At 41.4% G+C, this 13,471-nt stretch overlaps 1 protein-coding gene across 1 annotated transcript in view; it reads left to right on the top strand.

Annotated features, from left to right (window-relative positions):
• Nucleotides 1-2,333: 2,333 nt before the first annotated feature.
• The window catches only part of shank1 (SH3 and multiple ankyrin repeat domains 1), a 59,358-nt gene continuing 48,220 nt past the window's right edge, over nucleotides 2,334-13,471 (top strand). The window contains exon 1 of the mRNA XM_008295314.1: nucleotides 2,334-2,846. Coding sequence (XP_008293536.1) covers nucleotides 2,334-2,846 — 513 coding nt within the window. The remainder of the gene's footprint in view (nucleotides 2,847-13,471) is intronic.

Below are 13,471 nucleotides of genomic sequence, written 5' to 3'. Positions count from 1 at the left end.
ATTTATTTGAGGTATTGCCTCCAAACAGCACAGATCAAGGTACGCATTTCTCTACTGGCATCAAATAAATGATACTTGTTTCAAGAAAATTCTTGGCGTGAGATATATTATAGAAAGGTGGAATACTCGCCCTTTACTCCCACATCTTTGTATTTCAAGAGGAATACCATTTTAAGACTTAATACCAGCCTAAGCAACACTTAAACTGAATATCTATTGCCACACGTATCGTTCTGCCATCCATCATTCTTCCCCTTTTTTGCTCGTTGAATTGGACAGCTCGTAGAACTTACTCTCTTTTAGTGTCCCATGAGGAAAGCGTCAACATTGCGAGTCTAACACATTTCTTTCCATCACAACATGGCTCTAATTCCCCCTGCTTCTCACATTTACTTCATGACACACATGCACACACACACACACACACACACACAGAAGTCAATTTATAATTCAAAGCCGTCTCATTATTCTGTACTTGATATTCATTTTAAATCAAATGAAAACAAGCTTGATGCTAATATTTTTTCCAGATAAATGTTCAGATGAGAAACCATCATTTGCAATTCATTTTTGTACAAATTCATTTTTGCATACTTTTCTCAGATCAGTGGTGAAAGAGGTATTCGCATCTGTATGTAAAACCTGAATCTGCAAAGTGACTAGTAATTACAGCTACTTGAATAAATGTGTGTAATTACTTCGAAACGAGATGTTTTCTTGGTTTTCCTGCCGCTCTCTCTACTATCTCTTGCTGCTGATTGGTCAATCCTCCTGTGTAAAAGCGTCATCCCTCCCACCATTTGTTATTCAGCTGTTTGGTTCTGTGTGGAGCTGTCCAGAATGTAGTGGTGCTGAAAATCCTGAAACTGCGCACAGAGCCAAGCAGAGGCCTTCAGGGACAGATCTGTTATCCTGCTCACTGGCACTCTGAAGTGGCTTCTCAGCTCTCTCAGGGGTGATGGCAAGAGCAAGAGTGTATAGTCTTTTATATGAAGTGCTGTTGTGCATTACGAGTGTCTGTATAGCAGATGTGCACTGACAATTGTCTGCTGTGTAGAGTAAGGTTGTGCATTGGTTTATTGAGGATGTTGTTGGATTTTTCACTCCGCTTCAAGATGCTGAAACTGCAATAACAAAATATTTCCATAATATGTTTTTTTTGTTTGTTTTTTATGAGAACAATGCTCGCAATAATTCAATTTTCCAAAAATATTGCGAATACTTAGCTAGTTGGCATGTTTAGATAGTTAGCATGTACCAGATTTATCATCCCTCTCGCTCCCACCGTCCCCTCCCTCTCCACTGAGACATGAACATGCATGAGCGTGAACATGCACACAACACACTGAAATAGTGCAAACATCAACTTTATTTAATGAACGCATAGATTAGCCAGCAAGCAGAACATGAGGAGATGTTCTCGAATTGTGACAAAAACTGTATCGGACTAGAATTGCTGACTTTACCTTTAAAGGGTAATAAAGGGAATAAGGTTGGTATTTGGAGGATAAAATTGACAGAAGTAGCAGAAAAACAGATATGGATTTATTCACAATTGAAGGTACCAAGATAATGATGCAAAGTTGATATGTTTGGCTTCACGAATAAAGGTTTCAGGGCATTCAAAAGGGGAAGAATTAATTTTCTGAATGCACTTGTGTAAATGTGGACGATCTTGCCTGATAGTTGCACTTATCAGAGACACTAGTTAGTTTCATTATCCTTGGGCCTCAGTGCTATAATAGCAGAAATATCAAAGTCAACTCTCTGATGTCTTTTACATCAACAGAGAAATGTTTTGTTGTTTATTGTCAATGTCATAGTGTAAGTATAACCTTAATAAGGCTAGTTCTGCCCAGTGCTAACTTATTCTGTGTAGTACTGTCTTCCGAGTTAGTATGTGTCACAATAGTATCTCCTTAGAAGTCTCTTCTATTGTAGTAATACTAACTGGCATGGTGCTATTTCTCAGAGTTAATACCAGTTTGTCATAGAGACAGAAAGCTTCAAAAAGTTCAGACATCTGCAGGAAAGTCTTGCGTGTAATAGCTCATGGTTCATTTATGCATGAGGTGTGAATAGTATGTCATCATGTGGTGAGGGTTAGGAGTACTGCATGTCTGTAAGTGAAGTGGTCTGTTCCCATAGAGACCAGAGTTTCAGTGATGTTGTATCGAGACCTACAAGCACTTGGGAAAAAAAAGAACCTTTCTACTTACAAACTTCTTCTGCAATTTGTCTTTGTTTTGATCATGTTCTCTCCTGTTTCTTTTCCCCTGCAGTGTCTCTCTGGGAATGATGGTGTTGCCACTGGTGCCGCCCTCTCTGTCGCCATGACGATGCCGTTTAGCCCCCTGTCCAGCGACGAGGAGCAACAAAGGATGCTGGGAAACAATCGACATCTCTATCCTGGGGCAGAAGACGAGGAAGAGGAGGAGGAAGAGGAGGAGGAGGAAATGGAAGAAGATGAGCGCGATGAGGACGGGGAAGAGGAGGAGAACGGCGAGCTGGAGGGGGAAGAGGAAGACGATGAGGAGGAGATGGTGGAGGAGGTCCGACGAGGAGGCCTGCAACAAAGAGGCAGAGGTGAGGGACACAGGCAGTCAGGTAAACTGGCTGGACGACCCACTGGGGACAGACAGATCCGGCCAGGAAACCCTGGACACACTGCTAACCCCTATTCGTCCAACCCTGGACCCACACACCAACAGCCAGCCAATCAGATACAGCAGCAGCAGCAACAGCAGAGGAGGCTGAAGGATCGCAGTGCCAGCTCAGTGGCATCTGAGGACGCCCACATCGCCATGATGGTGTTTCGGATCGGCATTCCAGACATAAAGCAAACGGTTAGTGTTGTCGCTACACACACCCACAAAAATAACAACCGACAGGTTTACAAACATATAGGGCCTCAATCCCAACCTGCTTTTTCCCCGTTCGTTTCAGCACCTAACAGCACATATACACTGTTGCCCATAAAGTTGGAATAAAATACTTTTTTTTAACCTCTTCTCTTGAAATGATTGTGACAATGCAATTTAATTTTGATAGATAAAGTGTATATCTTCTCAAAACCTTACTGATATCACAATATACATACAATACATATCACAGTAAAAATTAAACCACAATTAACTTTTGAAAACTGCATATTCAAGCTTAAACAAATTGGGAGTATTGAACAGTAGGATTAGGGGTTTTGTTTACATTTTTCAAGGGGATTTCATGTATAAGAATGTCCAATATTACTTTTTCAAATGTCACTTATATTGAGTATGGCCACCTCTGTCATGGATCAATGCGTTAAGACATCGCGGAACACTGTCCACAAGCTTGTTGATGGTGTCAATGGGCAGTGCGTCCCACTCTTCGGTCAGATCCTGAAGTCAGAATTTGTTTTACCTTGGGACTAGGGCTCAATATCTCATCATTGCATCTAAATAGAAATAAAAAGAGGAATGTGTGTGAAAACAAAAATTATTCCACTTTTATGGGCAGCAGTGTATTAGGTAATCCTGATGATCTCAGCATGGGGTTGAGACTTAAAATGATTAACAAAGCCTGTCTTGCAAACTAAACGTGACTCATTTGGAAGAAGTGAGCATTTATATGCTAACTGCTACCTGACAAATTAAGCCAATGCAAAACTGCCAAAAACTACAGTTCCTCAAATGGCCGCTTGAGTCAGGCTCCAAAAGCGTGTCAATCCCAGTTGAATCCAATGGTAAAAGGGAGTGCTGCTGCCATGAGGGCAGTGTGTCTGGTCTGCAACAATGCCTAGGTGGATGGTATGTGTCAAAGTAACATCCAAATGAATGCCACCATCCAGTGTTTCTCAGCAGAGCATTGCAGAGTAACGGAATGATCACTGTTGTTAATGTCAACTGTCATTGTAATTTATTGTTGTGGCTGATCAGTGTGTTGGGTCAGTTCAGTCGAAATGTGCAACGTACAGCGCTCAAGAAACACTGCAAGTCTCTGAGGATTGGGCGTATTATTCTCTCTCTTCTCTGCATCACCAGCTGAAAACTGAGAGAAGCGCAAATACTTGTCAGCAAAGTGAGTGATCAGAGAGAGAGAGCGATAGAGAGACTTTCAAGGTGACCCAGCTTCAGAGAGAAAGAGAGAGAGAGAGAGCATGCAGGAGCACAGCAGGATGAGACTATGTGGACAAGAATTTGATTTAAAAAACACTACAAGCATGAAAGGATTCAAAGAGAGGGAAGTTGAAGTGAACAGAAGAGGGTAACAGTGGGGGAAGTGTTGCCCCTGGCTTAATGTTGCCAAAGAGCTTTTAAGCGGTGCAATAAAGTATGCTGTGAAAAGCCCTTTTTGGTGTGACTGGTTTTAAGAGGGCTGTCCTGAATCACGATAGACCTATCTGCCATCGCCCTCCATTTCCCAGATGCGGCGTTACATCACATCAGCACGGAAGCTTCCATCACAAGTGTGTCTAAATTGGCTTTTGCAGGCTGGAGATGTGGCTGCTTCGATGTACAGTACGACGCCATCCTCCCGCACTTTAACAACACACAAAAATTAAGCTGTCACCGCTTCCCGAGGCTCAGATATTTTTCCGTCGTTTCCTCCCTCTTGTGTTTCTACGATGAGTGATCTGTTAAAGTGAATCATGTCTAGATGCTCAATTGTACTGATAATTTAATTACGAAGAGCAGAGAGTTGTGGATGCAAGGGACTGAGGCTGAGTTTGTGTTTGAACAGGGAAAAAACAGAAATAAGAAGGGAGGAGGAGAGACAAAGAGGAGACACTATTTGCTCATTTCTAGATTAAAGCTGTGTCAGACTACCTTAGTGCTTGACAAAAAGAAGCCTCCATTCCTCAGTCTTTAGCTGTCTGTCTCTTTTCTTCGTTCTGTAAAGCGATCAAGGCCTCTGTGTGTTCATAGGCTCTATAAATCATCGACAAGAATCAAACTGCAAATGAAATATATGTATTTGAGACTACTGCCTATGTGTATGCGTGTCCATATTTTATATTTACCATCCCAGTGCACTATAAATGCCTCGCTCAACGCTTCTTCCTCCCTCTTGCTGCTGTGTGATTTATTATTGATCTGTGCATGGGTGTTTTCAGCAGTGTGTGGTTGTGTGAGCGCGTGTGCTTGATTCAGTGTTTTTAAATCCAACCATAAATAATTCACTGCTCCCTATTTATTCTAACAAATCGGCATCAAAGTTTAATTGTCAAAAGATGGATAAATGGGGATGCTTGAGAGGAGAATGCTCACTCATGCTCGGAGTCAAAACCTCAGAAATGTGCCAGGCAGCAAAGACAGATAAAGATACACAGAGGCGGACTGTGGCACTTAGAGATGGGTAGAAAGAGGTGGAGACAGAGCAGATGGAAGTACAAAGAAGATAGAGATAAAGGTAAATGGAAACAGACAGAGATAGAGGTAGATCAAAGTAGATAGGAGGTAACTAGGAGCTTGTATGATCTAGAACTTAGAGATAGATTGAGATTGATAAAGTGAAGCTGACAGAAATAAATAAAGGTGGAATGAGAATGGAGTTCATAGACAGTAACAGACAGTACAAATTGATGTGGACTTCAATGCTGTATTTTCTATAATTATTAGATTTGACCTTTTTCTCATCCCCTGTAATTTGTAAAAAGAAAGGGAAAAAAAAGGCACCTGCCAAGACAAGCAGTCACCTAAAACAGTGTTTTCAGTACAAGGCTATAAACATTCCACTTTCAAACAGACAATAAATGCTGTCTAATAAGTACTATCCTCGAGATTAATGAAGAAGTTCAGCCTCTGACCTCACAGAAAATCAGTACAGCATTCATCCTTTTAAACCAAATGTGTAATATTTGTCATTTTAATACTTTGGTAAAACAGTTCACACACAAGAAAAAAAAACAAGGCATTCCTGGACTATAACTACTGTTTATATGAGCCATTTGGCCTTTTAGTGAGTCTTTTAACAGAAAATATTTTTATACCTCTCCAAATCTTTTGGATTATTTTTTTTTTGCAAGTAGCGAGGAGGTGCAAATTAAATAAACGACTGCATATTTTTCAAGTAATTAAGTGCTGAAGGTTTTGATTTAGTAGCCAGTGTTATTTGCTACATTCACACCATTTATTGGACTCTATTTTTATTCTTCCTCTTTTTTTCTTTTTTTTTTAATAAACCTTAAAAGTTTCTAAAAGGCTTGTTATGATAGTAATTACACTGGCTCACGATGAGGTTGGCACAAATATTTTACTACAAGAACAATACTAACCCAACAGATTAGTCTAAGTATGACTATAATGTATTTTTTTTCTCCTATATTTAGGATCTGTGTCCCTTCCTCACCCTGAGCGGAGTATCCATATAAACTCACACACTCAGACGTGCAGATAAACATAACATATGACAGAGCTAAAACATGACCTTACAGACTTACTGCCAACATGTACTGACTCAGTACATGTTGTCTTATTCCCCAAGGTCATGAGAGTTAGAACCCAGTACCATCACTCTGACATTTATTCTGTCGTGTTCTCGTTCTTGCTCTCATCCTATCTTGGCTCAACCTCCTCAGGCAATTTTTCACTTTACTGCTCTTATTCTCACCCTGTACTTTCAGAATCAAAAGCCTCTGATCTTCACTTTTTTTGTTCCTCTTGGTCCAACTCCTGCCCTCGCTCCTCTTCTTCTTCCTCCTCCTCCTCCTCTCCTTTTCTACTTCTCTCACTGGTGGCGGGTAATATCCCTTTACACTCCCAGTACATTAAGTCTGCTCGACACGTCAGCTAATTCACCCACAATAAACTCTAATTGCTTGTTAATTGTGTTCTAATGAGACAAGGGAGTGACTGTAGTACGCAAATGCAGATGTTATGAATTGAGAGAGGAGGATATGGCTGGTATTTCATCAGCCTTTTTTGGAAGAAATCCGGCTGTAATGTTGAATATTTACCAATCAGTGTTGTCCATCTCTGAAATGATGCATTTATTGCAGTTTGATTACAAATTTACCCACACCAATTGATTCTGATATGGCAATTTATATTGTGATTCTGGTGGACTGCTCTACATCAGACCTGAGGTAGAAGAAATGACTTCATGTAGAGTGTGGAGTGTATTTTTGGGGCTAGAAATTCCTCAATAAAGCCTTGCAATAAAGATCGTATGAAGGAAAAAAGGAGGGAGGGAAGTTAGAAAATGTTATGTTTTCTAAATGCCCACAAATACAAGCACTTAATGGCATAAAGTACACAGAAAAAGGCTTGGACTGGCAGCTACTCCAGACTTTTTTTCCTCAGACAGCACTAAGCCTCAACCTTGAGCATCAAACTTGTAATGCATTAGTATTATTTCTGACTGTTTGAGAAGCCGTCTTTCACAGTTTGGTGTGGATTTCAGAGTATTTTTATGAAACATGGCAAAAGTCTGCATTTGTTTCTCTCTCCTGAAACATTTCCACCGAACGCTCAGAGAAAACATGTGGGGTTACATCCTCTCTGCCCACATTTACCTTTGCTGCTTTAAAACTCTCTTAAGAGAGCTGCACAAGCCCACTGGGGAGCTCACTCTCAAGTCGCTGTCAATCAAGACTGCAATGCAGGTGCACTGAAGCTGACAGAGAGCAGGAGATCCATCAGTCTACTATATTTGTCATGAGGGGATTTGGGGCATTGCTACATGTAGACAAAATCTAGGCTTTAGGAGTTCGTTGTTATCGGTCCAGGAGAAATCCAGCTGGGTCATCTGTCCGTCATCTAATGTTGGAAAACAAGCACAGCAATTCAGGGAGTTATGTAGACTATTATTTTGCAGTGTGACAGTCATTTTGCATTTTATCCGCTAAAGGTCAAGGCACGTCGAGCATATCAAGCCTGTATTGAAGAAACTGATTATACGACTGTCAGTGTGCCAAGTAAGCACAGTTTTTGTGTTAAGGCGTTGACATATCTAAAACACAGGGTTCATTTGGTCAGTATTCTTTAGAGGCCATCAGTATTTTAATATATTATCATCTCAACCTTCTTCAGATCGAAACGCTATTATCTACTCTTATACAGTGTAATTTAATCAAATGTAGTTTAGTTTGAACGTCCACACACCTTTTGACCTGCAAACCACCAATTTGGTGATTATTGAGATTGTTAAGGTCACTTAATAGTTCACTTAGTAACACACTGTTTACTTTTAGATTTACATGCAATGCTATTTTATATTTTATATAGATTGTATACTTGCATTTTAGACTTTAGATGCATCTCAACAGGAAAACTGCTAAATATTTTTTAATCTGCAGATTATAATTTTGAATGCAAAATATGTGATCAACAAATCAAATATGATGCACTGCTATAAATGTGTAAAATTACAAATCCATTCTCGTAATAGAGTATTTCAATGTTTTTGGTGTTGCGTTCTATTTAAATAAACTATCTGAACACTTATTTTATAGCTGTAGTAGGACAGGTGGTACTGATGAGTTAGATCCTTGACTTAGCAGTGCTCGTGGACCTTGATACGTCCTGATCGTTCCTCTTCAACTGGTGGCTAATGTAAAAGGCACTGGTTCATTAACTCGTGTGCACAACGACAGTCATATCAGTGTATCATGAGTTGTTCATATGATTCCATCACAGCAGGAGGTCAAGGCAGTTTTGGTTGCAGGTTTATTAGGTTGTCAAACTCACGGACATGCAGTCAAGTCGGCATTTGCCTGCCGAGCACATTAACCAGCATGAAACAAATGAGTTTTTCTTTGCTATTTGACTTGAGCTGAATTCTTGCAAACTCTGAAGTATAAGCAGCAGCCCTCAGGCAGGATTTGGCCTCACAAACACTGCAACACGCAAAGGCACACACTTATATTACAGCGCCTAGTCAAGATATGAGAACTACTCAGACTACAAGACATGGACAGAGTCCACCATGCCTCACTACAGCACTGTAGAGGTTGTATGTTAATGAAAAGATGAGCCCCAAAGGTGAACAGGGGGGACTGAGATAATCGAGAGGGAAGCATGGGAGGAAGAGAGAAGGGAGGGCAGCATGTGAGAGTGAGGGAAAGATGATGAAGACAATGGAGGAAGAGAGAACAGGGCAGGGAAGTGATGACAGGAATGCTTAAAAGAAATTAATTCTTCTGAACTGCTGCAGAGGGAAAGGGGATTGTTGGAGTGCTTTAGAGAGAGAATGAGAAAAAGACAGAGTGAGATATAGAGAGGAGAGAGAAGTTAAATGGCGACATGGCTGGTGTGTGAGTGTGTGTGTTGGGTAGGGGGGGTGTGGGGGGGTTATTTCCCCACAGATCTCATTAAAGGCTTCTAGTCCCCCTGCACTTGGCCTGCAGGAAAAGGCCAGAGGGGCAGAGATAGAGAGACCTAGAGACAGAGCAGGAGGAGAGAGAAAGAGGAGTGACTCCTATCTCTGCATAGATAAGTGACAGAGCTGTTACAGAAAGATGGAGAGAGAGGGAAGGAGGAGGGAGAATAAGATAGAGATAGGCAGGGGAAGATAAAGAGCAGCATGGACAGAGTGAGTGGGCGTATGTGAGTGGGAAAGTGTGATCACAGCGTTAGGAGGCAAGACAGAATTTTTCGTCTGCATAATGATAAAACAACGAGAGAAACAGAAGGCCTTAAAACCGCATTAACTGTAATGTGAAAATCATATGAAAGCTGTAAGTAATGTAAAAGATGTCACACTGAGTGCATTGATATGTGCACTTTTACTGTAGTTATGTTTGACCATGTCTACATTACATTCCTGTTTTTGTGATGCAAAACCCTTAAGATGCCTGGATGTACTAGCTGGAGTACATTGATAGAAATCTGCATGTTTAGGCATGTCAACACCTCATGCAGTGTTATAAAAGAAGACAAAGTCTGACTTTGTAACACAGAGCATGCATTTTATTGTTCTTCTCATTTACTATTGCTAATGATCAGATGGAGGGCCAAATCCAGCAGAGATGCAAATGCAGAAGAGTTCTGACAGTCAGAAACCAAACTGTGTTCTCTTCTGAAACATGCACCTGAGATATTAATGAGTCAAAGCCCACCTGCAGACAAACAGTCAGAAATCTGGATGCTGTTATAATTATGCAAACAAGGAAATAAATAACCGGAAAGAAGTGAATGTCAGTCCTGGCTGATCTTATTTTTTTTTCCTAAATGATGATACATCAGCAACAGGAAGTGCATTTACCCAAGCACTCTACCCAAGCACTTGTGCTTCACTCAGAAAGTATTTTTTGCTGCTTTATACTTCTGTGCAACCACATTTCAGAGGGCAAAATTCTACTTTGCAGTCCATTACATGAACTTCACAGCCAGTTGCTTTTCAGATTAATACAATATAATAAAACAAATATTTGATTCCTACACAAAATCATTGGCTCCTGATATTTTTGACTTGTGAGTTCTTCTCAGAAAGGCTGTGTGCACCGATGCTTTAGGATTGACAGTCTAGTAAGGTGTTTTATGATATCAGAACAGATATGAAGGACAATTTGCTGATAATACTTCTGTACTTAAGTGGGATTGGGAATGTGGCACTTTTACTTGTAATAGGATGTTTTGTCACAGTTTTTCTTCCACTACACTTGGTGTTATAGGTTCTTTGTGTAATTTGGACAAGCCACCATACAAGCATGCATAGATTTAAAGAAAACACACCTTTGCATTTATATCTTCCATTAAAAAATATATATACTGTCACTGAGACTGTACACACACATTTCTTTAACCACTAGGGGGGGCTTCAGACACTCAACTGCAAGTGCACAATTATTGAAGCATTTGTTGCAAGGCTGTCTGTGCTGTTAATAAAGCAGTGTACAGACTGTACTATTTCATTTCCAACAGTACAGAACTGTCTGCAATATAAGGAGAATCTGTGGAAAAACTGTGTGTTTACAGAACCAAGTTGCATTCGAGAACCTGATAAGGATGATGAATGTGTGATGAGCCCTAATTGGCTGGCCAGTTAGAAGCTTCAGGATCAATAACATTCCTGGAGGTATACAGATCAATAAGAAACATGGCTGCCTCAGTGAAATCACCAAGCCTCTAAAACACCTTAGACCAAAAGCAGAGTTATGACGAAAAACCTAATAATTATGTGTTTTGTAATATAATATTGTCATGGTTGACTGTGAGAATCTTGTTCCTGTATAATAACTGAATCCTTAACCTTCGTGCTCGCCTGCTGTGATAGAGATTCATTTGAGAATGTTTGCTTGCTTTCCTTTGATGGGACTGTAAGTGGAGTGTGAAGGCTGGTGTGTGCTTCTTTGTGTGTGTACGTGCGTGTGTGTGTGTGTGTGCGTTCGCGCGTGCTCGCATCTGTGTGTGAGAAACCTAATCTAATACTAACAGACACACCTCTTCATCCTCTTGCGCTCTCCCATACTTAAATCTTAGACATTCCCCTCCCTTTTACTCTGCTCTATTTCGCCACGCTGCTGTAACACACACACACTCACACACATACACACAAACACACACACCAAACACACATGCACATACACATATAAAACCCTTGCACACTGATGCACATGCTCGCACACCAGCACGCCCTCCCAGTACCCCATCTCCTAGGGAACACAGGGATGTCTCTATGGCAACAAGCAGCTTGCTCCACTAATGAACCGGTTGCCATGGTGACCGGGTTGGCTGTGCGCGAACGGAGACACTGAATAAAATAGAGGGAGAAAATGTTATGTTACTCCTCTGCACAAACCCCCGTGCAGGGCTTTATCTCTTTCTTTGTAGGACACACACACACACACAACCACACACACACACACACACACACACACACACACACACAAAACCACACAGACACGTTCAAACACACACAAACGTGTGAGTGTGAGGAGATTAAGATGAGTGACAAAGAATGAATGAATGTTCTGTGTTACAAGAAGTGTTGGCTAGAGACAAGAGCACATGCAGTAATGCAGTACGAGGCAGGGATTCCTGCAGCTGCTGGCTCTCTGCGTGGGCCAATCATCCTGCCGCTGCCTCAAGGTCAGAAAGCAACCCAACTCCACTCTGGACATGAAGAGGGAGAGATGTAGAGGGGGGAAGAGAGAGGTGGGAGGGGAACAGTGCCAAAAACCTTCTGTCAGCCATCTGTGTAGTGAGTTACGTTCCACTTTGCTGACTGAGCCTCTTAGCCGTTATGCGTTTGGCCATTCGCGACCCCACCAGAGACACTATGAGCTGCACCAAACTGACATTCGTATCCTGTGTGCTAACTGAGGCAACTGGGAATTCACTCACTTTACTCTGGCACTGTCTCCCCCTCCTGGCTCAGGGGGGGAAGAACCTCAGCATGCTGCAGTCAGTGGGAGTACCCACTGTCACATAGCTGTACTGGAGGACGACTATTCCAAGCTGGAGGCCAGGACCTCTCCAAAACACCCTAAGATATGTTTTTTAGATTCACAAAGTAATAGCAGAGGAAAAGGCACGTATTTAGACATTTATGCAATTAAAACAAAAACATAAAGTGAAAACTCTCATTTACAAAAGTATTCAGACCCTTAATTCATTAGTTTTGTAGAGGCCCTTTTAGCAGCCATTATAAGTTCAGGTCTTCTTGGATGAGTCTGTAGGATTTGCACACCTAGATCTGAGCAGTTCATTTCATTCTTCCAGGCAGATTATGTCAAAATTTGTCAGACTGGATGGCAAATGTCTATCAACTGCCATATTCAGGTGTTGACTTTAAGTCTCAGCTTTGGCTGGACCATTCAAGGACAGTCAAAGACTTGTCCTGAAGCCCTCTAGTTTATGCTTGGCTGTACACCTAGGCTAACTATCATGCTGAGAGATGAAGCGTTGCCACAGTCTCTGGCCTGTGGAGCAGGTTTTCTTCAAGGACCTCTGTGCATGAGGCTGCATTCGTCCTTCTTTCAGTTCTGACTAGTCTCCCTGTTCTTGCTGTTTGAGAAGCACCCTCATACCATAATGCTGCTACCACCATGCCTCGCTATAGGGAGGAAGTCAGCAGGTAATGATCAGTGTCTGGTGTTCAGCAGGCATAGTGCTTGGAGTTCTGTTCAGTTCAGATTTTGTCCCATCAAACTCGATAAGCTTTTTCCTCATGCTCTTCATGAGCTTCATCAGCTTGAGTCTGGCAGGCTCCAAACAGACTGCCTTCTGTCTAGCTGCTCCACAATAAAGGCCTGATTGATGAATTGCAGCTGAGATAGATTGTCATTCATCCAGCAGGTCCTCCATCTCTGCAGAAGACATCTGGACTCTTGGTGACCTCCATGACGAAGGGCCTTCTTGCTCCATTACTCAGTTTAACTCTAAAAAGAGTCCTGATTCCAAACTTATACCGTTTCACAATTATTGCTTTATTTATTTAGATTATTTATTTGTCTATCAGATGGTGACAGTGGAGTGAGATAAGAATGCCCAACCCAGAGACTTACTGCTTAAGTGCATATTGGGTCACTCCGCCATTTTACTATTAT

Source organism: Stegastes partitus, unplaced genomic scaffold (genome assembly GCF_000690725.1).
Source record: "Stegastes partitus isolate 25-593 unplaced genomic scaffold, Stegastes_partitus-1.0.2 Scaffold1038, whole genome shotgun sequence".
NCBI classification, from domain to species: Eukaryota; Metazoa; Chordata; class Actinopteri; family Pomacentridae; genus Stegastes; species Stegastes partitus.
The sequence above is the reverse complement of the archived record's forward strand: the minus strand, read 5'-3'. Positions and strand labels throughout refer to the sequence as shown.